At 47.9% G+C, this 23,316-nt stretch overlaps 1 protein-coding gene across 1 annotated transcript in view; it reads right to left on the bottom strand.

Annotated features, from left to right (window-relative positions):
* Window positions 1-9,300, bottom strand: part of Zan (zonadhesin) — a 31,269-nt gene extending 21,969 nt beyond the window's left edge. Inside the window, exons 1-11 of the mRNA XM_078023812.1 lie at window positions 9,087-9,300; window positions 8,779-8,943; window positions 8,358-8,449; window positions 7,890-7,968; window positions 7,660-7,788; window positions 6,908-7,179; window positions 6,606-6,690; window positions 5,090-6,118; window positions 3,796-3,980; window positions 493-634; window positions 207-323 (exon numbers count right to left, since the gene is read on the bottom strand). Of these exons, the coding sequence (XP_077879938.1) occupies window positions 207-323; window positions 493-634; window positions 3,796-3,980; window positions 5,090-6,118; window positions 6,606-6,690; window positions 6,908-7,179; window positions 7,660-7,788; window positions 7,890-7,968; window positions 8,358-8,449; window positions 8,779-8,932 (2,284 nt within the window). The 5' untranslated portion in view covers window positions 8,933-8,943; window positions 9,087-9,300. The remainder of the gene's footprint in view (window positions 1-206; window positions 324-492; window positions 635-3,795; window positions 3,981-5,089; window positions 6,119-6,605; window positions 6,691-6,907; window positions 7,180-7,659; window positions 7,789-7,889; window positions 7,969-8,357; window positions 8,450-8,778; window positions 8,944-9,086) is intronic.
* Window positions 9,301-23,316: the final 14,016 nt, after the last annotated feature.

Below are 23,316 nucleotides of genomic sequence, written 5' to 3'. Positions count from 1 at the left end.
TCCCCAGAAGTCTGAGCCCTAGACTCCTGGCTCTGGATGGGGAGGGGATGGTTTCCACCCTCACCTTAAGAGGACCTTGCTCCAGGATGACCTCTTCCTTTCCTCTGCTCCCAGCCCTGTCCTGTCCCTCCTCTGTTCCCTGTCCTGCTGGCCACCACTGTGCCCCTCAGAGCCCCCTCCTCTGACCTCAGGCCCTCAGGACCTACTTGAAGAGTTTCGGCAGGGCTGAGTCAAGACATAGGTGCATTTGCCTGAGAAGTTGATGTGCCTCTCATCAAAGGTGACATAATGAGGGTCACCATAGACCATGCAGGTGGAAGTGCCTACAGAGGGGAGAAAGGAGGACCCAGGAAGCTGCTTCCACTGCCCAGTCAGGCTGGATCCCATACCCCAAGTCTCCCAGCTGGTGACACATCCCTGCTCCTCTGCTCCAAAGACAGCTTAGGATCTTGGTGTCATACTCCTTTCGAGAGCATGCAAGGAGGTACTCACCATAGGGGTGGCATCCATACTCGCCATCCTTCAGCTGGCACACTGTGTGTGATCCACACTCAGAGATATGGCACTCCATACGGCTGCCAGCAAGGCATTGGCAACGTTCTGTGCAGTTGGGGCTGAACCATTCTTGCCCAAACTGGGAGCAAGGGATCTAGAGTTACAGAGCCATAGTTCTTGAGGCCTCCACCTTCTCCTCTACCTTACCCAGGGAAGAGGGTGCTGCCCAACGTGCACACCTAAACTTGTTTGCACTCCCTTTTCCAACCACAGGACATTTGCATGTACTATTCTCCTATCCTAGAAGGCTCTTCCTTTCCCATCTTTCTCCTCCTTCTCCATCTTTTGTGTGTGTGTGTGTGTGTGTGTGTTTGTGGTGTGTGTGTGTGTGTAGCACTGGGGATTGAACTCAGGGGTGCTTAACCATTGAACTATATCCCCAGCCCTTTTATTTTTTATTTTGAGATAGGGGCCTGCTAAGTTGCTGAGACTGGCTTGAACTTGTGATTCTCCTAGCCTCCCAAGTGGCTGGAATTACAGGCATGGACCACTGTGTTGACCCTCCCTGTCTTTCTAATTCATTCTTCTACAACCAATAGAGTTCAGCTCAAGGACAACTTTCTCAGAAAGACTGCCCAGACCCCCTGACAAGGTCATCCTCACATCTCTGGGGACCTTCCTTCCAAGGACTTTCCACAGTTGCACTTTTAGATTTCTTTTATGATTGATTATAAGTGTCCCAAGCAGGGATTATGTCTGTCTTTACACACCATCTTGGCCCCAACATGTCACAATAGAAACTCTCGTTCAATCAGTACTTGCTGAGCCAGGCATGGTGGTGTATGCCTATGATCCCAGAAGCTCAGGAGGCTGAGACTAGAGGAGATCACAAGTTCAAAGCCGGCCTCAGCAACTTAGGAAGGCCCTAAGCAATGTAGTGAGTCAAAATTAAAAACTGACTCAAAATTAAAAAACGAACAAAAAAGGCTGGAGATGTAGCTCAGTGGGAAAGTGCCCATGGGTTAAATCTCCAGTACCAATAAATAAATAAATAATTGCTGAGCAGAAGAGTCAACCAAGGCCCAATGTGTGCCCCTCTAAATCTGAGAGCATTAGAAGGACAAGGAGCTGCTGGGTGCAGTGGTGCATGTCTATAATCCCAGCGGCTCGGGAGGCTGTGACAGGAGTATCACGAATCCAAAGCCAGTCTTAGCATGCTAAGGCTTGCTAAGCAACTCAGTGAGACCCTGTCTTTAAATAAAATACAAAATAGAACTGGAGGTGCAGCTCACTGGTTGAGTGCCCCCAAGTTTAATCTCTAGTACCAATAAAAAAAAAAAAAAAAAAAGACAGCCAAGGAGCTTGCCACGTTCATGGTGACTCCATACCAGGTGGGTAGAAAGTACTAAATAATGGACATTTGCTGAATGCATCTATGCCATCCCAGGACAGTGAAGAGACCCTTGATACTGATGGTCACGACGATCCTTCTGCCCAGGCTGTTGCTGAACCCAGACCTATCACCCATTTAGGGAGCCCCAGGAGACTGGTTAAAGGGGACACAGTAGGAAGCAGTCCCTGAAGAAGGAAGTAGGAGCTCTGATGCCAAAGGGCAGAACACCTGCAGCTGAGGGGCAGCACCAGGTACTAATGAATAGCTTAATGCACTTAATTAATAGGCTGCAGATGATATTTATCATAAATTGTTATAATAATAATGAACATTTACTAAGTAGTTTGCATGTGTCAGGATCTAATTGCATCCTTACAACAATCCTATTTTGCACACTTTTATAGATATGGAAACAGGTTTAAAGAGGTAAAGAAATTTGCCCAAGGTCACTCAGTGAATGAACCCAGCCTGGGCACAAGCTCTGCTTGGCCTGGCTCTAGACCTGCCCCGTCACTCAGGCCACCAGGCACATGCTACTAAGCTCTGGATACATGGCCAGTCCACACTGACATATGCTATAGGTGTAACATATACACTGGATTTTGAAGATTTAGCATGAGGAAAAAAAACTAAAATTAACCATCTCATCAATTAGGCTCTTTTTTACCCCCAGTGTGGGAGTCAACATCAGGGTCTTGCACATGAAAGCATGTGCCCTACCATTAAGCCACACCCAGCCCTAGTAACTCTTTATTGATTAAACACTGAAATGATAATATTTGAAATTTAGTACTGTAAGCCCTCCATAGCTAGAGATTCACCTGCAGATTCAACTAGCAGAGGATGAAAGGTAATTTTTTTTTAAAAATTGCATCTATACTGAACATGTACCTCCTAGCAACTACTAAAACAATACTATTCACATAGCATTTATACTGCATCAGGTATTATAGATAACCCAGAGATGATTCAAACAGTCCAGGAGGATCTGTATATGTTGGTAAATGCTATGCCATTTATATAAGGCACTTGACTTGGGCAGATTTTGGGATTTTGGAGGATTGTTCTGGAACAAATCTCTCCTGGTTCCAAAGGAAGACTATAAATTATTGAAATGAATTTTACCAATTTCCTTGTGTTTTTTTTTTTATTTATTTAAAAAAATATTTCCTTGTGCTTTTTTTCCTCCCAGTGGTGCTGGGGCTCAAACCCAGGGCCTTGTGTGTGTTGTCTCAGAGCTCTACCATCAGCCTCATCCCTTCCGCTTTCTTATCATGGCTATTGGGCAACCTAACATGACCCCCACGCCACTCCTACCAAACAGCTCTGGCTCACAGCCTGTTCCCTCTGGAGCTGTGCTCTATCCAATCTCCCCAGCAGACCATCAATTCAGGGAGGCAAAGAGAGTTAGTGACTTCTGTCTTTTGAGCTTACCAAGATTTCAGGATTTGCAAGTTTCTTTGGCAGAAGAGAATTCTAGAAATCTCTCCACATATTTTGGTTGTTGCTGGTTTGGTGCTGGGGATGGAGCCAGGGACCATGAGTGACTAGCTCATCAGCACAGATTAGCATCACGGTGTGCCAAAAGAGGCACGTACCCCAGATATATGGTATGAACAGAGAGAATCATCAAAACACCACAGGCTGAGGGATGGGGGTAAAGGTCAGTGGTGAAGCACTTGCATCGCTTGAGCAAGGCCCTGAGTTTGATCACCAGCACCACAAAACCAAAACAACAGGAACAAAACCCATGCTGAATGGAGGACTCTGTCACTGTGAAGCCACAGCTTTGAGCTTACCCCTGGGGACGATCCAAGTTCATCTCATCCCAGTGCACAAATGCAGTGAGGACCCAGGTGTTCTGCCATCAGTCTCCCTCAGGGGAACCAGCATCCCTGTGGACTTACCTTATAGTAGCTTTTGCCGTAGACACAATCACAGGAAGAGGCATTGATGCATTTGTTGTCATTAAACAAAAAACCAGGATTGCAGACACAGCCTGGCTGGCAGAGTATATTGCAGTTGGGTTTGGGGTTCTCACAGGATGCAGGGCAGGCACAGGATTCATAGTGGGAATTTGGGGAGCACTTCACTAAAGGCAAAACATGATCTCATCAAACCTTCACTCTGGAGCTGTTCCCAGGGCCTTCCTGTCTCTCCCCCATCCCCAAACTCAAGTTCTCCTCTAAGAAGTAGGCCCATATTGTCCCTCCATCAAAAGGAATATGTAGCCACAACATGGATGGACCTGATGACATCGTACTCAGCGACAAAAGACAGATACAAAGGCTCACATAGGATTCCATTTGTCTGAAATGTCCAGGTCACGCAAATCCATGGTTACAGAAAGGAGATCAGTGTCATCAGGGACTGGGAAGAAGCAGGGAGGAGCTTATGGGGTTTCTTTCTGGGATAAAAAAAAATGTAAATAAAGATGGAATACTGGGGGCTGGGGTTGTGGCTCAGTGGTACAGCACTTGCCAGCACATGTGAGGCCCTGGGTTGGATCCTCAGCACCACATAAAGAATAAACAAATGGGGCTGGGGTTGTGGCTCAGTGGTAGAGCGCTTGCCTCACAAGTGTGAGGCCCTGGGATCAATCTTCAGCATCACATAAATAAATAATAAAAATAAAGATATTGTGTCCATCTACAACTAAAAAATATATTTTAAAAAAGGATAAATAAATGAAATAAAGGTATTATTTCCATTGCAACCAAAAAATTTTTAAAAGAAAGAATGGAATACTGGTTGCATAAGCTTATGAATATATGTTCCAACCATTAAATTAGAGACTTTAAAAGGGTGAGGGGCTGCGGATGCAGCTCAGTAGTAGGGCATATGCTTGGCATGTATGAAGCCCTAGGTTTGATTTCCAGCACCCAAAAAACTGCAGTGAGGACCCAGGTGTGCGGGTAGGGTGGGAAGGTGAGTTATATGGTATATGAACTCTCTCCATAAAATATAAGGAGGATAGGAAAAAAGCCTGGAGCTCATGCCCACCTGCCTCCACCCACTCCTGCCCCATGTCCCTCCAGCTCTGGGCAGTATTCTTCCAAAGTTGTCATCTTTGGAGGGATGGGACTGGGCCATCTTCCCATAAGAAGGCTGACTTCCCACTGGAAGAATTCCTCTCCCCAACTCTGTCCTACTCGCTGTCTCTTACTTTCAGCTCTTTGGCCCAGTTCTGTCCCTATATACCTTTGGTAGTTTTGGGGGTGGTGGTAGTGGTAGTGGTGGTGGTAGTGGTCATAGAGGTGGTGGTGGTAGTCGGGGAAGTGGTGCTCTTGTGAAAGTGTAGAGGCTTCACCAAGACTGATGGCCCAGCGGGCAGGTCCGATGTACTAGGGCAGGATTCTTCAGTACAAGCTGAGGGCTTTTCTGTGGTTTCAGTGAGTTCCTCCACCGGGGTGGGGGTCTCCTCAGTGGCTTCAGGAAGTTCCTCTACGGTGGTCTCCTCCGTGGCTTCAGTGGGTTCCTCTGTGGTGGTGGTCTCCGGGGTGGTTTTGATGGGCTCCTCTGTGGTGGTGGTGGTGGTGGTGGTGGTGGTGGTGGTAGTGGTGGTGGTGGTGGTTGTTGTGGTCGTCGTCGTCGTCGTCTCCGGGGTGGTCTCAGTGGGTTCCTCTGTGGTGGTGGTAGTGGTCTCCGGGGTGGTTTCGATGGGTTCCTCTGTGGTAGTGATCTCCTCAGTAGTTTCAGCGGCTTCCTCTGTGGCCGAGGTGGTCTCCTCGAATTCAGTGGGTTCCTCTGTGGCAGTGGTGATTTCCTCAGTGGGTTCCTCCGTGGCAGTGGTGATCTCCTCGGTGATATCAGTGACTTGCTCTGTGGGGGTGGTTACCTCGATGGTGATGACAAAGGGTCTCATGGTGGAGGCGGTGAAGGTAGTGGAGGTGGTAGGGGTAGTGGGGATAGTGGAGGTAGTGGGGATAGTAGGGGTAGTGGGGGTGGTAGGGGTAGTGAGGGTAGTGGTAGTAGAGGGGGTAGTGGTAGTAGTGGGGGTAGTGGTGGTAGTGGTAGTAGTGGTAGTAGTGGTAGTAGTGGTAGTAGTGGTAGTAGTGGGGGTAGTGGTAGTAGTGGGGGTAGTGGTAGTAGTGGGGGTAGTGGTTTCCTCAGTGGTTTCAGTGGGTTTCTCTGTGGTGGTGGTGGTGGGTGCTTCTGTGGAGACACTGGTTTCAAATGATTCAGTTTGTGAACTTGGAGATGCGGTAGAAAGCCCTGCTGCTGTTGTGGCTACAAAGAAAAACAAATCCTTGGAATTCAGTCAAAATCATATCACCCACTTTTCACTCACAGCCAGCCGGAGTTAGTGGGCTCAAAGGACCGACCTTTCTTTTCATTCCCAACCCACAACTTCACTCACTTAACAAACACTCAACAAACAGCACTCCCCACATACACCTGCTTTGTGCCAGGTACGGGAAACACAAAAATGACGAGGAGGGGAAAGACCTGTCGAGTCTACAGGTCTTGCCTATAGGATCACTAGGGAAAGCGTTCTGGATGCTGCTCTAGAGATTTATGGCATCAAAGACACCTTCGCTCAAGCAAGCATCCTGACAGTACAGGGACAGTAGAGGTGGGAAGGACATAGAAACACACATCCGCTATGTGAGTCCTAGGCATAAGAGGACTTGCATTTTACACAGCTCCTATAGAGGAGCCAGGGTGATCATGCCAGGGCCTAGCACCCTTCCTAGAGCCCAGGGTTTTGTCTTACCTCGACAAGAACCTTGACCGATCAAGATGAAACCCACAGCAACAATAAAAGCGGGGTTGCTACCCCGGATGGCCTCAAAAATCAGCTGAAGAGAGAAATGAAAAGACTCCATGGCAACTCAACAACTCTGCCAGGCGTGTCCACTACCTGTTGGCACCCAACGGTCCAACCTACCCAGGGCCTTGAATCCTTCATTCAACTCTTCTCTGCTCCCTTTCCACCTTCTCAGTCCCACACCTAGCTCTGAATTCCCTTACCACAGGCCATGCAGACACATATGGGGCCCACTCTCCATCTCTCACCTGCATGGGCTGCCGGTGTCCTGAAGAGATGGTGGTAGAAGCATTGAGCCAGCTAGGGCTCTGGGGCCCAACACGGTTCCACAGAGAAGAAGGGGAACTTCCAGCAGGGCTGCTCAGCAGGAGAATGAGTGTACTGCCCTCTCCAGGGCCATTCATGTGGTAAGAAAATTCCACGCAGATATCCCCGGGGGCACAGAAGGGCCGGCTGGTCAGTTTGACAGACTGCCCTGCTTTGGAGACCTTGTCCACCTCAAAGTAGATAAAATGATTCCCTGGGAAAAAGAGGGGAGCCAGCAAGATGAGACACCGGCACAACAGCAAGTCTACTTGCTATTTCTGGCTTTCTAAGTGGGCATCTAAGCAAGTAACCAAACACCTCACATGATGGCATTGTTTCCTACTGACTTTGGATTTCTAACTGGAGAATATGGGGGGAAAAAACAAAACCTGCAACCTAGACTCCATAAATGTACCTGTCAATGCCTCGGCTGAGATATGAGATTGTCAGTTTTGAAGGCTTAGACTTAATGAAGTGGGAGGACTCATTTTCTTAGGGAATTGCAGTAATCCTACAGCCATGAGAACCCTTAACTGTGTCTACTGTCATCTCTTCAGCTCTGGACCCATAACAGTTTCCCAATAAACACTGCTGGCTCCTCTTCACCACCTCCAATGTCCTCCATCAATTGCAGATTCAGCAATTCATTGAGTTGAGAGGTCCTCAATCTCCTCACCTTGATAAGAGAACTCACCCACAAGGCCTGTGATGTTGTTGAGAATAGTTCTACTTCCCCAGGACCACTGTCCACCACTTTCTGATTTATGGGTCCAGTCACAGAAGGGACGGGCTTTGTCTTCAAAGTTGCACTGAGGAAAGCTGTCTAGTAGGTCCAGAGGGAGGTTTGAGAAACTGAGGCAGTGCTCTCCATTGCTGTCCCTACCATCCCCAACTCCAGGGGGCCTCCCAGAGCCCTGCTCTCACCCCCACAGGGAGCAAGGCTGACTGCATCCACTGCTACCGCTGGCTCTGGGATCCTTCCAAACACACCCACCAGGGCAAACTGGAGAGAGAGAGAATGGGCCTGAAGTAAGTACAAGGGACAAACCCTCAGCCCTCCAAAGCCCAAACTGATCCTTCTTTTGGGAGTGGGTGGGTACCAGGGATTGAACTCAGGGGCACTCAACCACTGAGCCACATTCCCAGCCCTATTTTGAATTTCATTTAGAGACAGGGTCTCACTGAGTTGCTCAGCACATGGCTTTTGTTGAGGCTGGCTTTGAACTTGAGATCCTCCTGCCTCAGCCTCCCCAGCCTCTGGGATTACAGGCTTGTGCCACCAAACTTGGCTCCGGATCTGACCTTATTCCATTCAGAGACCCAGGGCCTCTGCTCCTGGTGCCTTGGGAGTACCTACCATGTGCAAAGATCTGACTCCATGATCCTCTGTACCTGTATCTGTCCCGGTCCTGTATAATTGAGAGAAGTAGGCTGCCAATTGGGTCCAGGTTGTCCTGAAAAAAGAGTGTGTTTCCGGATGCTGCCTACAATGGAAAAATTGGTGAGAGAAGTGAGCTTAGAGGAGCTGAGAAATGACTTCAAACCTATACCCAGAAGGGTGAATTGCAAAAGAAATATTTAAGCACGCTGCCCCATATGTAAACAATTCTTCTCTCTCCCTCTCTATGTATCCATTTTTCTAGAATCCAGTGTCCTCATTTCCTCTTTATGGAAAATCTCCCACATATCTTAGATTTCCCTAGACCTGAGACATTCCTCCTCCCTTCCTGCTTATTTCCCCATCAACCCAAACCTGGGAGATGCTAGTGGAAATCCAATGCATCCTCCACCCTCCCACCCCCACGCAGCTAACCCAAGGTGGAAGCGTAGACCAGGAGGGCTGCTCCAGGAGACCGGTTCCGCAGGATATAGTAGAAAGAAAGGGTCAGACAGCCATTGGAGCGGCTAGGGGGACTCAGGAGGGAAGATTTCTGCCCCGGCCTTGCATTTTTGGGGTCCAGGAGCATGTAGAGGCCATCTATGAAAGAAAAGTCCTATAAAGTAGGGTGGCTGGAATTGAAGGGGGTATTACACAGGGGTAGGACCCCACCTGAGATGGGGACCTGGTCCTGGGGAACCCCAACAGCCACCTAGAATCAGGCAGCGCTGAGGTGGGCGTACCCCAAGTCACGACTGGCTGAGGCCTTCCACCCTCCTTCGAGTGCTTGGACTAGATAAGGACGAGGGCGCCGCCCTAGGAAACACGGGCATCCTCTCAGAAGCAGCCTCCGAAATCTAGTGCTTCGGATGCTGACCCCTCGAGCCCTCTTTTTACACAGCCATTCGCACAAATTGTTAGAAGACCCAGACCGACGCACGAGGGCACGCAGGTCCCCCGCCCCGCACCCGCTCCCTCAGGCAGCCAATCAGCCTGAAGTTCGCTCCGTGACGTAACGAGTAGCCAGGAGAGGGAGGGGGCTGCTGACGTGCCAACCGCGCATGCGTGCGTTCAGGTGCCGGCCTCCCGCTGCGTCCCCCTAGGTGAGCCCGGTGGAGAGTGCGGGCAGAGAAGGAGGCTAAAGTAAGGGAACAAGCCAGAGAGGGACAGCAGAGAAGAGGATGGAAACAATTGGAAGGAAAGGAATGGGAAAACTGAGTGAGAGAGCGAGGAGACGTGAGAAATGGAAGAGAAGAAAGAGACGCCCGTCATCCATCCCAGCGGCTCAGGAAGACGAGGCGGGAGGATCCCAAGTTCAAAGGCAGCCTCAGCAATGTAGCGAGGTCCTAAGCAACTTAGACCCTGCCTTAATGTGGCTCAGGTGGAAGGAAGGAAGGAGGGAGGGAAGGAAGGAAGAAATTTATATATCTATATATGGGAACAAGATGGATAAAACTAAAAAATAGAGAAACTAAAAGAAAAACAGCGTTTGCTGAAACTGCTAGGCATGGGACACGATGCTGAGAGATGCAAAGGCGAGCTGGCAGAAAGGAAGGGACGAGAGGCCTGAGAAGAAACAAGAAGTGGACTCTCAGAAAGGAAATGAGGGCCCGTGAGCTCTGTTGGACCTACAAAGCTGGGCCCTGAAGGCTTGGAAATGTGGGCTGTGTGGAGAAGATTGAGAGAGGAGATGAGAAGGGAGAGAGAGGGAAGGAGTGAACAGCAGGAAGAGGAAGGAAAACCCCAGGCAAAAGAACAGAGAGATGGTGGGAAAAGAAGCATGATGTAGCATTTGGTGGAAAAACAGGAAGATTGTATTGCCTGGATTCCTGCTAAATAAAACCCCCTAAATATCCTCCAATGGCTACTCTTGCGGGTTCTCTTCAGTGGCTCCTTTTATAAAAAAAATTAATCCTTTCTTTTGCTTTTTTAAATACTTTTTGTTGTGGATAGACATAATACCTTTATTTTACTTTTATGTGGTACTGAGGATCAAACCCAGTGCCTCCCACATGCTAGGCAGGTGCTCGACCACTGAGCTTCAGTCTCAGCCCTTCAATGGCTTCTTAACAAAATGGTAGAGCATTTGTCTAGAGTGTGAGAGGTCCTGGGTTCCACCCCCAGCATACAAAAATAAATCGGATCAAGTCACACCACTGCTCCAAATCCTGCAAAGCCTCCTTCCCATTCACACAGAATAAATGCCATAGTCCTGACAATGGCCTTCAAGGCTCCATATGATTTGCCTTTCCTATGATCTGAGCTAAGTCTCTTCATTCTAGATCCATGGCTATACTTCAAATCTCTTCTTCCCTCTTGGCCTGGGATACCTCAGGGCCTTTGCATGGCAGGCTTCTCTGTCTGGAATGTTTTTCCACACTCCTAATATTTTCATGCCTCATTCCCTCAACTCAAGTGTGTTCAGCTGTGATCTGAAGGAGACCTATCCGGGTCACTCCAGTTAAAATTCACAACTTTCCTACCCTTGCACTTCCACGATCCCTTTCCCTTATTCAGCTGATTTTTCCCAAAGCACTTGTCACACCAAAACTTTGTCATTTACTGTAATTTCCTTTTTTGTTTTGATATCTGTCTCCCTGTTCCTCACCAACACCACTTCCTGTCTGTTTTGCATACTGATTCTCAAAAGCCTAAGACACTGCCGGGCATGTTGTAGGTGCTCAGTAAATATCGAAGGATGGAAGGAAGGAAGGAAAGATGCCGAGAAAGGAGATAAGGAGCAGGCTGTGTTGGGTCCACCAGGTGGAGCTAGTGGGAAAGCTGGGGGTGCTCAGAGCATGCTTCTAGAAACCTGAGCTGAAAAAGGCTTGAGTCTGCTCTGGTTCACCTACACAGACCCATGGCAGCTATTGTAGGGCATGCAGAGGTCACTAGAGCCTAGAAAGCCCCGAGGATAAAAGCATGGCCAGTACTCACTCCCAGGACTGGAGAAGTCATCATTAGGTCCCACGTCTGCCTGCCCTGATGACCCTTTCTTCTGTGTCCACTTGGCCCCAGAGGAAGATGGGATCCAGCTCCAGCCACAGAGATCATTCATAGTGTCAAAACTGCACATTTGCATCATGCATACTGAAGGCAGAGAAAAGAGGGGACAATGTAGCTTTTTCTGAAAGGAGGCAGCTCTGATAAGGGATGTAGTCTGGAGTCAGAAAATTCTTGAGTTCCAATCTCAGATCTATGATGAGCCGTGGCTAGCTTTCCAGCCAGACATGGCCCCTTGCCTATGGGCCGCGTTCCTGACACAGGTAACTTGACCTGCCCAAGCCTCAGTTTTCTCATTTATAAACTGGGAATGACAGTGCCCCTCTGTCTCCTAGGGTCGTCAGTTAGATCATGAGCATGGATAATTTAGTCCAGTCCCTTTGGTTAATGAGTGTTGATTCCTTTCACCCAGCTTCTGAAATTTTCCTTTCCTTGAATTTTCTCCAATCTCTAGGGTCAGTTTAGAAAGATCCATCTAATACTAGATGGATTGTGGTGGTAATGTCCAGGTTTTCTTGGAAGGGAGGGCTTTCTGAGATGCAGGACTTTGAGTGCTGAAACAGGGACAGTCCAGGGAAAGCCAGGCTGGTTGGTCACTCTAGACAAGGTATCCCCACAACTGCATGTTGGAAGAGCACCTTCCTTGAGGTATGGCTTCTTCAGGAATCAGAGGTGTGGGGTGAGGTAGCAGAAGGAAGCCAGTAGTCTTGACTCATGAGAAACCTGGGTGCTGAGCCAAAATAGATTTGCAGAGGCCAGGAAGAAAGAAGCATGTGAGAGGGAGGGAGAGGGACTCACCCCTATTGCAGGTTCCCCGATGGATAGCGAGGGCATCCAGGGAGATGTCCAAGTAGGGAGTGTTGCCCCTCATCCCCTCAAACGTCAGCTGCAGGATGGGAGACAAGGGAATCCCTGATTCTGTGAGCCCCCTGGCCAGGCCTCCTGTCCCTTTGCCTTTAGCTCCTGATTTTCCTGAATTCAGATGGCAGGGACCACACACCCCCTCCTTGCCCCAGCCCTCTGGGTCCTCCAATACCCCTGGCATCCCCTCCCCCGCCCACAGATGGCCCTGGGGCTCTTCCCTCGGCCTCACCCAGCTGGGCAGGTTGAGTCCTGCGGGCACAGTGACGGAGGTAGGTATCCAGGAAGGGCTCTGGGTATTTTTGTGTTTCCAGATCAATTTGGGGCGATTGTTCTGTTTGCCCATGAATAGCAGCAGTCGGAGCCAGGAGCCCCATGACAGCCCGAACATGTGGTAGGCGAAGCGCACACAGAACGGGCCTTGCTCCCATATGTCAGGGCTGCGCAGGCGGGCCACTCCACCCTGACGGAAGTTGTTGGAATCCATGTGCAGATAGTAGCCCTCTGGGGAGGCAGAGCCCAGGATGCTGGAGCCTTTGGTCCCCAACACTGCCCTCCCACCCCTGCTCAGAGCCCAGGTGTGCCTGAGGCTTCAGCAGCACCCCCTCCCTTGGCCTGTGCCCAGCTCCCTGCTGACCCCTGCCATCTGCCCTCCCTAAACCTGAGGCTTCCCACAGACCCCTCACCTCCATTAGGGTAACCCCCAGGGGGCCCACTGGTGCCAGATGGGGAGGGACCACTGGCTCGGATCCAGTCCCCATCATCGGTGAACTCTTGGGACCAGTCACAGAGGGGTTTGGAATTATCCTCAAAATCACACTGGGAGATAATGGCTGGAAAGAAAGGGCCCCCGTGAGGCCTCAGAGAGGGCAGAGGGCAGAGGGCAGGGGCCAAGACCACAGACCCACCCTGGGAGATGGAGGTCAGCAGGGTCACTAAACTTAGAGAAGGCTGTCACTAAGATTGGGGGATCCAAAGCAGAGATTTGGGAGACAGATCTTTGGGGAGAAATTCAGGGCTGGGGAATGGAATGGGCCAGACAACAAGGTTGTCATCATAGGACTGAGATTGGAACTCAAGAATTCGGACTCCAGACTGCACCCCTTTCCTGAGCTGCCTCCTTTCAGGAAAAGCTCCATTGTCCCCTCCTTTCTCTGCCTTATAAACATGAAGCTCTGCCCCACCGTTCCCTCTGCCCTCTGTCGTCCAAGGGCTTCCCTTTGCACATTGGTCCCATGTTTATGCCACCGCCCTGCCCCAAGGATAACTAAAAGTGGCCACCCTGGGCTAGGGACTAGCATTCAGTCCTAGGGAGGGAGAGGAGGCCTGAGTCATCCGGGTTCCAACTCACCTTTCTCCCTTGGGTTGAGAGCAGCAGGTTTCAAATCCTGGGGCTTCTGTGTCCTTGGGATTGGTTTGGAAAAAGCAAAAATATCACTCTTGTTATTCTGGAGAATTAGAAGACCCTGATTGAGAGTTCTCTGAGCAGTCATGGACAGACAATTTTTTTTCTCTCTTTTTTTCCCTGAGTATGTCAGCGTTCACACAGTCAGTGTGCATTGCATTGTCTTCTTCAGGATTTCAGGAAGGTCACCTTCAGCCTCTTCCCCTAAAGTTCTTCCCACTCTCCTAAGAAGCAGGCCTCCTCTACCTCCTCCCATCGCAGACCCGGTTTCCTGGGCGTGGGAATTCTCATGCAGTGTCTGGGTTTCACACTGGGGTCTCTTTCCTTTGGGTTGAGGTCTTTATTTTTTAGATAGCCCAAGTTTTTGCCCAGAGAGTAGAAATGCATGGACCCCAGGTTGCTAGTGGGTGGTATTTTGCCAGCTACACCCGACTGAACATATAAATGGGCAACAAAGATGTTCCCTGGTCCTTCCTCCTCACCTCACCAATTTCCACAGAGAAGGCTCTTGCCCCACATAGAACAGCCCTTTCTTTTCTTTGTTCAAGTTCAGCCCACTTCCCCACCCCTACCCACAAGCTCCAGGACACCACACCATCCTTTTTTTTTTCTTTTTTTTTTTTTTTTTTTGGTACTAGGTATTGAACCCAGGGGTGCTTAAACACTGAGCCACATCCCCATCCCTTTTTATTTATTTATTTTTTATTTAGAGATAGGATCTTGCTAAATTGTTTAGGATCTCACTAAGTTGCAGAAGCTGGCTTTGAATTTAGAATCCTCCTGCCCCAGCCTCCCTATCTGCTTATTTACAGGTGTGTGCCACCTCGCCCGGCAACATCCATCATTTCTTAGATGCCTCCTATTTGAAGTCTCACTTATCAGTTGGGCCTACTCTGAGTTTTGTCTGTTTTCCAAGGGTCTGACCTGCCTCTCCTCCTCTCCCAGTCTCAGTCTGTCTCCTTAGCTCTGTACCCTCCTTCATTTCTCCCCAATTCCACGCTCTGGGGCTGAAGGATCAGTGCTCTCCCTGTTGGTAAGGTAACTTCTCCCCAGCCCATCAGGCTCCCTGCCTTCCTCCCAGGCCTCTGCCACCCCCTGATACATCACCCACCTCTGAGCCCAGCTTACCAGATAGGGGCAGGCAAGGGAGCCTGGCCCCAGGCAGCCCCCACAAGCAGCACCAGAGTCCAAACTGGAGAAGCCATGAGGGACCTCAGAGGCGGCCCTCAGGGGACAGGGAAAGAGTACAATGAGGAGACCAGGCCACTCTTACACTCCCCTGGCCCTCCTCCCTTGGTATTCTTCCCAGAGGGCCATGAAAAACAATCAATCCGAAAACAAGAGAAAGCCCTGAGAACTGAAGGCTCTCAGCTGAAATTAAAAACCCAATAGCAGAGTGATAAATCAAAATCAAGGGAAAGAAGAAAGAGAGAGGACAGACTTGGAGGGTGAATCTGGGAAGTCTACCATCCAATAAAAATAGTTCAAAGAGAACAAAGGAAGAGAAATTATTTTTAAAAACGGAAAAACACCAAGACAATGTCCCGTCAGTGAAATACTCAAGTCCCTAGATTAAAAGGTGCCTAAGTAAGATGAATGCAGAGACCCAGGGGGAGGTACATTGTGAAATTTCAGAGTATGGGGTGAAGGGAAGATCCAAAGCACTTTCAGCTAGAAAAGAACAGGTCACCAGAATAAGGATCAGGAATCAGCATGGCATCGGGGCTTTTCAGTAGCAACCACGGATTCTAAAAGGCGGTTGAACATTGTCTGCAGAATTCCACAGAAGATCATTTCAAACCTAAAATTCTATAACTGGCATCAGTGGCGAAGGCCCCCAGAGGGTCCTGTAAAGGGAGAACGGAGAATGGCTGTGGGCAAAGAATGGAAGAAGATCATCACAGAAGAAATACAAACAGCCAACAGATATTTGAAAAGATGTCCTGCTTCACTACCAGTAAGGGAAATGGTGAACAAAACTACCAACTGTGAAAAGGCCTGCTTCTGTTATGGGAATAGGAGCAGGCTGGAGAGTTAAAAACCCACGACTATCATACTGATAAAAATTTTAAAAATGGATAGTGTAGAGTATTGGACAGGATGCAGGTCGACACAGGCAAAATATGGTGATGAGAAGCCCAGGTGTCAGTGGGCTAGATTGGGTAGCTCAGTGAGAAGAGCATTTATTTGCCCAGCATGTTCAAGACCTTGGGTTTGATCTTCATACTGCAAGAAAACAAACAAATGTGTATGTTGGTGAAAACTTCTTAGACAATAGTTTGACAATGTCTATTAAACTTTAAAATGTGCCTAACTTGGTTTGTGAGTTGTTTTTATTTGTTTGTTGTTTGGTACCAGGGATTGAACCCAGGAAAACTTAACCACTGAGCCACATCCACAGCCCTTTAAAAAATTTGTTTTTATTTTTATTTTTTTGGTCCCCGGGGATTGAACTCAGGGGTATTCAACCACTGAGTCACATCCCGGCCATATTTTGTATTTTATTTAGAAACAAGATCTCACTGAGTTGTTTAGCGCCTTGCCATTGCTGTGGCTGGCTTTGAACTCACAATCCTCCTGCCTCAGCCTCATGAGCTGCTGGAATTACAGGCATGCACAGCCACACCCAGCTTGTTTATTGTTTTTTGAGACAGGGTCTTGCTATATTGTCCAGGTTGTCCAGGGTCTTGCTATATTGTCCAGTTGTATCAAACTTCTGGGTTCAAGTGATCCTCCTGCCTCAGCTGCCTGATTAGATGGGCCTACAGGTGTGTGAAGATATGCTCTTTAAAATGTGTGCATATCTTTGACCCAACATTCCCATTTTAGGAATCTTCCCACAGAAGCACATGTACATTTGTGTAAACACGTACATACCTTAAAGATATTAACTGCAGCATTGTTTACAACAAGAAAAAATATCATTAAGATGACTTCAGTGTTTATCAGTAGATATGTGACTGGTTCATATTAAGACATTATAATGCAGGTATTAAAAGGAAAGGTGGGGCTGGGGTTGTGGCTCAGTGGTAAAGTGCTTGCCTCTCATGCATGAGGCACTGGGTTTGATCCTAAGCACCACATAAATGTAAAAATAAAAATATTTAAAAAAGAAAGATGTTCCTCAAAATATTGATATATGATTAAGAAATTCTTCTAGGTATATAGTCAAAGAAATTGAAAGCAGAACCTGTAACAGATGTTTGCACATGTGTGTTTTTAGTAACATTAATTATAATAGCCAAAAAGTGGAAAGAATACAAGGGATCCGACAATAGATAAATGAATAAATTAAATGTGGTGTATACACACGCGCGCGCACACACACACACACACACTCAAATATAATTAGCCTTAAAAAGAAAAAGTAGAGGGGCTGGGGATGTGGCTCAAGCCGTAGCGCACTCGCCTGGCATGTGCACAGCGCTGGGTTCGATCCTCAGCACCACATACAAATAAAGATGTTCATGTGTCCGCTGAAAAGTAAAAAAATAAATATTAAAAAAATTCTCTCTCTCTCCCCCCCCCCCCCGCTGCGCGCGCTTCTTTCCAAAAAAAAAAAGAAGAAGAAAAGGTAGAGCAAGGTCTAGTGGGGCACACCTATAGTCCCAGCGACTCTGGAGGCTGAGACAGGAGGATCTCAGTATCTCAAATCCAAAGCCAGCCTCAGCAACTTGGTGAGGGCCTAACAACTTAGCAAGACCCTTTCTCAAAATAAAAAATTAAAAGGAAAAAAAGGGCTGGGAATGAGGCTCAGTGGTTAAGCACCCCTGGGTATCAGGTACCCCAAAATAAATAAAAATGTGGGCTAGGGTGTGGCTCAGGGTGTGATAGAGTCCTTGCTAGGCCTGGATTCCATCCCCAGAGCTGAAAATCAACTAATTAATTAACAAATTAATTAATTAATTCTGACTCATGTTATATATAACATTGAGGACACTATGATTATGAAATAAGGCAACCCCCAAAGGCTAAACACTTACATGAGGTACCGAGAGTAGCCATATACATAGACATAGAAAATAGAATAACGGTTTCCAGGAACTGGAGTGGGGGGGGAATTGTCGTTTGATGCATAGAGATGGGTTTGCAAGATGATAAATGACAGTGGTGGCCGCAGAACAATGTGAATGTCCTTAATACCATGTGACTGGTTAAGGTGCTAAATTTTATGTCGTGTATTTTGCCACAATTCATAAATAATTTTTAAGAAACATCACTTCATAATATTACTTGATAATATGATACTGTTTATTCAAGTCTTTTCCTGACTTAAAAAAAAAAGGAACATTAGCAAATCCATAGAGTCCTAGGTATAAAGAGCACTTGGATGTGTTATTAAATGTAAGAGGAGAGTCACAGAAAAAAAAATGTATGGAATAACCTCGTGTAAAATCCCAAATCAGTGTGGGGGCCTGTGTGTGTTTATATACATGCACAGTCATGCCCGACACAAGGACCCTTCAACCAATGATAGCATATAGGATGGTGATCCTATAAGGTTATCACAGACCTGAGAAATTCCTGTCACCTAGTGATGGTGTAGCCATGGTAACGTCCTAATGCTTAACATAACACATTACCACACATTACCGTGATGCTGCTATAAAAAAATCTACTGCTCTGCAGTCATCAAAGTATAGTTGCTGGGATCACAGGTATGAGTCACCACGCCCAGCTTGTACTCCTGCTTATTAAAACAAAAAACAAAAAGTTTCCGATTAAGAGTGTGCTGTGATGCCAGGGCCCACCTTCTACATCCTCTTTTCCATATCCCTGATTGCATCAAGAGGCCACATTGAGTGACCCATCTTGTGTAAATACACTCAGCAATGTTTCCACAGGAATTTGCCAAATGACGCAGGTCTCGGGACATGATTTGCTGTAAGTGCTGCTCTGCTGTAGGTAGGTAGAGGTGTAAAGGTGGGACCCAAAGTTCTCACACGGAGCCACTGACAGTGGTTACCTCTAGGGAGGGGCTGGTGGATTTCCCACACCATGCCCACTCTTAGGCATTATGGGAGTCTCCATAGGAAGAATGTCTCCATCCATTCCCATGTAATAGATTTAGGACATTATGAGAGACCTCCGTGTGAGCCATTTGAGGGGCCAGACGGGAAGGTTTGGGTGGTAGGGGTGGAAGTTGAGGAGATTTCCTTGGGAGACCAGGGACACGTTTTGGAGCTGGTTGGAAAGGAGAAGTAACTGGGGAGTAAGTGTAGAAATGGGCACAAAATGAGGACCTCTCAAGGCAGGAGTGATTGAAGCTTGTGTAAAGGCTTATGGGATGAGTCCAATAGCCAGAGAGGAGAAAAGGGTTTCTGAGAAAGTGCATGGAAGAGTCCAAAAATCAGAGCAAAAGAAACAAGAGGGTTTTTATTTATTTATTTATTTATTCGTACCAGGTATTGAACCCAGGAACACTTAACTACATCCCCAGCCCTTTTAAATATTTTTTTTTGTTTAATTTTGAGACAAATTTTGCTTTTTGCCTCACCGAGTTGTTGAGGGGGGCTTTGAACTTGAGATCCTCCTGCCTCAGCCTCCAGAGCCTCTGTGATTACAGGCATTAGCCACCATACTCTACTGACAGAGGGCTCTTAACAGGAGTGGGGAGGGCTGGGCCAGGCAAGCCGTGATGCACATTTAGCTGCTTCTGTTTTATCTGTGAAATAGGAAGAGGGTAGAGCAATCTCCACAGGCACAAAGGCCACAGTCCTGGCCTTCACATCCACAGGCCTTCTCTCCACCCACATTAGCCTGGTCCCCCCAGGTGGGCAGACAGACATATGAACAAGCAATTACCACACAGTGCTTTGGCAGGGAGCTGTGGAAGGAACACATGACCCCAGTTGCTGGTAACAGGAAGGAAAGAAAACTAGTTAGGGTCAACTCTCCATAGTAGGTGACAACCGAGGGACTTTCTAAAGGACAAAGAGATGGTCATCGGGCAAAGAAGTGCATGACATTTTTGAAGAATGGCAAGAATAATCTGGGGGAAGGGGGTTGTGTGTGTGCGCACAGTGTACAAGCAGGACCGGGAGGAGGCTGTGCCCTGTCTGGAGGACCTTGAGCGCCATAGCTTTGAGGAGCAGTGGGCTCACTTGATCCCACCTGCATTTTCAAATGGCGGCCCCAGCAGGCAGCAGGATGGATCAGAGGGGCTGGTGGATTTGGATAGCTGTGCAGATGGACGCTAACAATCAAGGGTCAAGTGCAGGGAGTGGATCAAGAGCTTTCCAGTAGCCAGAAACAGCAGTTCTTTCCTAGTGACCTAACCCAAACTCTTCACTGCAAATATATTTTCCTCATTTTCTTTTTGGGGAACAGAGCTCTAGAGAAATTTCATCGATTGCTCCCCGTCATTGTCAGAATATGGTGCTGACTCCAAAGCCCCTGGTTCCCATGCTGGCTTCTGCTGAGTCCCACAGTTCTGAGAGCTGTCCCTCTGGGGTTATTGGGGACATCCAAATGTCCATGGGGCATACACCCGAGCCAGAACTTTCCTGCCTTTTATTGGCTTCATAAATGGCATTTCTACTTTAGATTTCAGCCTGAGGGGCACTTACAGCTGCTTTGGAAAACCCAGTGAGGCTTGGGGGGTGTGGTTCAGTGATAAAGCATGAGCTTAGCATGCCCAGGGCCCTAGGTTCCATCTGGAGCACCAAAAACAAAGCAAAACAAAACAAAACAAACCCACTGATTCTTGGGGCACACACAGAGCTGGAGGCTGCAGGGTGGGGGTGGGCAGTGTGCTAAGCTATCGTGAACCCAGATTTTAGATATATATACATATATGAGTCGTAGTTGGACACAATACTTTTCTTTTATTTACTTTTTAATGTGGTGCTAAGGATTGAACCCAGCGCCTCACACGTGCTAGCAGAGCATTCTATCACTGAGCCACAACCCCAACCCATAATTTTAAAAAATTTTTATTTATTTTGTGGTTGTAGATGAACAGAATGCTTTCATTTTATTTGTTATTTGTAGGCAGTATAAGGATGGAACCCAGTGCCTCACACATGCTAGGCAAGGGTTCTGCCCCTAAGCTACAGTCCTAGCCCCATGAACCCAGATTTTTGATACCCACCCACCCAGGTATTCCTGAGGCAGCCCCCCAACACTTGTAGCATCAAAGCTAGGCTCAGGGTGCTTGGTCTTTGCCTTGGAAAAGAGACAAAGACACTCGTTCTAGCCATTCCCCTGAGCTGTCAGGGAGGGGACTATATGGTCTTGTACCCTGTGTCTAGTTTTCTGGGTTTTTTAAAAAAAATATCTTTATTTTATTTTTATGTGGTGCTGAGAATTGAACCCAGTGCCTCACGAATGCTAGGTGAGCGCACTACCCACTTGAGCTACATCCCCAGCCCCATGGGTTTTTTGTTTTTTTTTTCAATCGCTGTGACCACAGGACCTGACAAGAACAACAAAGAAGAGGGAAAGTTTATTATTCAGGGCTCATGGTTTCAGAGGTCTCAGTTCATGGATAGGTGACTCCATAGTTCTAGGCCTGAGGTGAGGCAGAACATTATGGCTAAAGCAGTCAGGACTTGGCAACCAGGAAACAGAAAGCAAGCTCCGTGCACCAGGGACAAAGTCTAAACCTCAAAGTCATGCCCCCTATGACCTATTTCCTCCAGTCGAAACTTTCCTGCCCACAGTTACCACTCAGTTAATCTGGGTCTGTGGATTAATGTACTGATTAGATTAAGGGTCCCATAACCCAATCATTTCACCTCTGAAAATTCCTGCATTGTCTTACATCATATCTAAACTATAACGGTAAGGAAAATCAAGACCCCCTTCTGCCCCAGTGAGGTCTGAAAGCCACAGCTGGAATGCCAATAGGGCCATGCAGTAATCCAATCAGGAACAGCACCCTCAACCTCCTTTGGGTTCAAGCTGAGGATATAAAAGATGCCCATCTCAAGCCCCATCTACCCTCCCTCCATGGGAGAAAGTAGGTAGTCAACAGAAGGGACAAGGACAGGAAATAGTTAACCCAGGGAAAAGCAGTAGAAGGTCATTGATCCACAGCCCCTCCAGGTTGGGCAATAAGTCCTCTGATGGCTGCTTTTGATGACCTCCTTTGGCACCACTGAGCTAGACAGTCACAGCTTCCAATTTGCCAAGAGGTGGGGAGTGGGAAGTCAAGGAAGGACAGAAAGGTTAGGGGGTGACACACTGGCTCTGCATTTTGGGGAATCAGGAATGGGCAAGGTTCCAGAGACTGGCAGGCTTTAGAGCTTCATAGCTGCAGGAATACAGTCTGAGAGATGCTGAGAAGTAGAAAAGCCCCGGGAGTCACCTCCTAGCTCACTCAGGGGTAAGAGAGATGACGTAACATCCGGCCTTAGTGCCTTCATCCATAAGATACAGGTAAGAGACAAAGTTAACACAGCCAATGTTTTTTTAAAATTAGGAATCTATAGACTTTGGGGAGCATGTAATTTCCTTCCCTTCCCTTTCTTTTCCAACAGGGCCCCATAAGTTTGGAAACAGTTGTTATTCTGCTGCAAATAGTCCCTTCATAAATGTCACATTTTTATGATGGAATTTTAGTAGAATTAGCATTGACCAGCTTGAAATACTGTTATTAATATTCAATTTAGATTCCAATGTCTGAAAAATCTCATTTAGCTAATGCAAAGATCACCGTCTGTGAGGAGATGGGTAGACAGGCAGTTCCAGTAAAAGCTGAGGTGACCAGGTACATCTGGTCATCCTAAAGCTTGGGCCAGAGAGGAACCACAGTCACAGGCTGGAGCTGAGATGGAGAGTGAAGGGGGGGGGGGGCTGAGTTGGGCCATCACGCTGGCAGGGAGGGAGAGGAGGGAAGGAAGCCTCTCTGCCCTTCAGAGGGTGAGTGGGAGCCTGAGACAGGCGAGGAGCTAGTAGCAGAGATGGAGAGTCTAATGCCTCATTGACTATGACGGGTTCATCCATTCCATTCACCTCTCCTTTCCCCCTGCCTGGTGATCCTGTGCTTCAACAGAAGATGAACCCTAGCTGGAGTCAGGGAACACCTGGCCTCTGGTCCTGACCCTTCCTCTCAATGCCTTGCAACCTGGCCAAGACTTATAATTTCTGGCCTGGTCCCTTAGTGGAACCTATGCTTCGTTTTCTTCCTTTGCTAAATGGGGATCCTCTTCCATCCCTGCCCTCCTCATAGGGTTGGGAGAGCAAATGAGAGGAGGGGCGGGAAAACAACTTGTAAATCGCCAAGCTCACTCTACACAGAAGGTGACATCCTTAAACAATTAAAGGATCTGCAGACTCAGAACCACAGTGTGATGGAGGCTCCTGATCCCAGCTGGTCTGGTCACTTAGTGGAAACTGGTTTCCCCAGGTGACAGTATTTCTCTATTTCATGGAGTCATGATCTGACATTTAATGCTGGCTCCACCTCCTCTTCTTCCTCCTCCTCCTCCATCACAGTATAGAGAAAGCTCACTCTCCTGGCCTGCACCTTAGGAGACTCAGAAATCTGGAAACACCCTCCCTTGCCTCTCATCCGGGGTTCTGGACTCCACCAGGTTCTCCTCACTAACGTGGCTCTGGACACCAAGGCGTCTGGAGACCCTGCCCCTCAACACTCAGTCACATACCAAGCTGTGTCTAAGTTAAGTGTTTCTATGTCTTTTCTACCAGGGGACTGTCCAATCCAAGGACACTAGACTATGAGTGGCACGGGCTGAGTG

This window comes from Ictidomys tridecemlineatus, chromosome 10, assembly GCF_052094955.1.
Source record: "Ictidomys tridecemlineatus isolate mIctTri1 chromosome 10, mIctTri1.hap1, whole genome shotgun sequence".
Lineage (NCBI taxonomy): Eukaryota > Metazoa > Chordata > Mammalia > Rodentia > Sciuridae > Ictidomys > Ictidomys tridecemlineatus.
The sequence above is the reverse complement of the archived record's forward strand: the minus strand, read 5'-3'. Positions and strand labels throughout refer to the sequence as shown.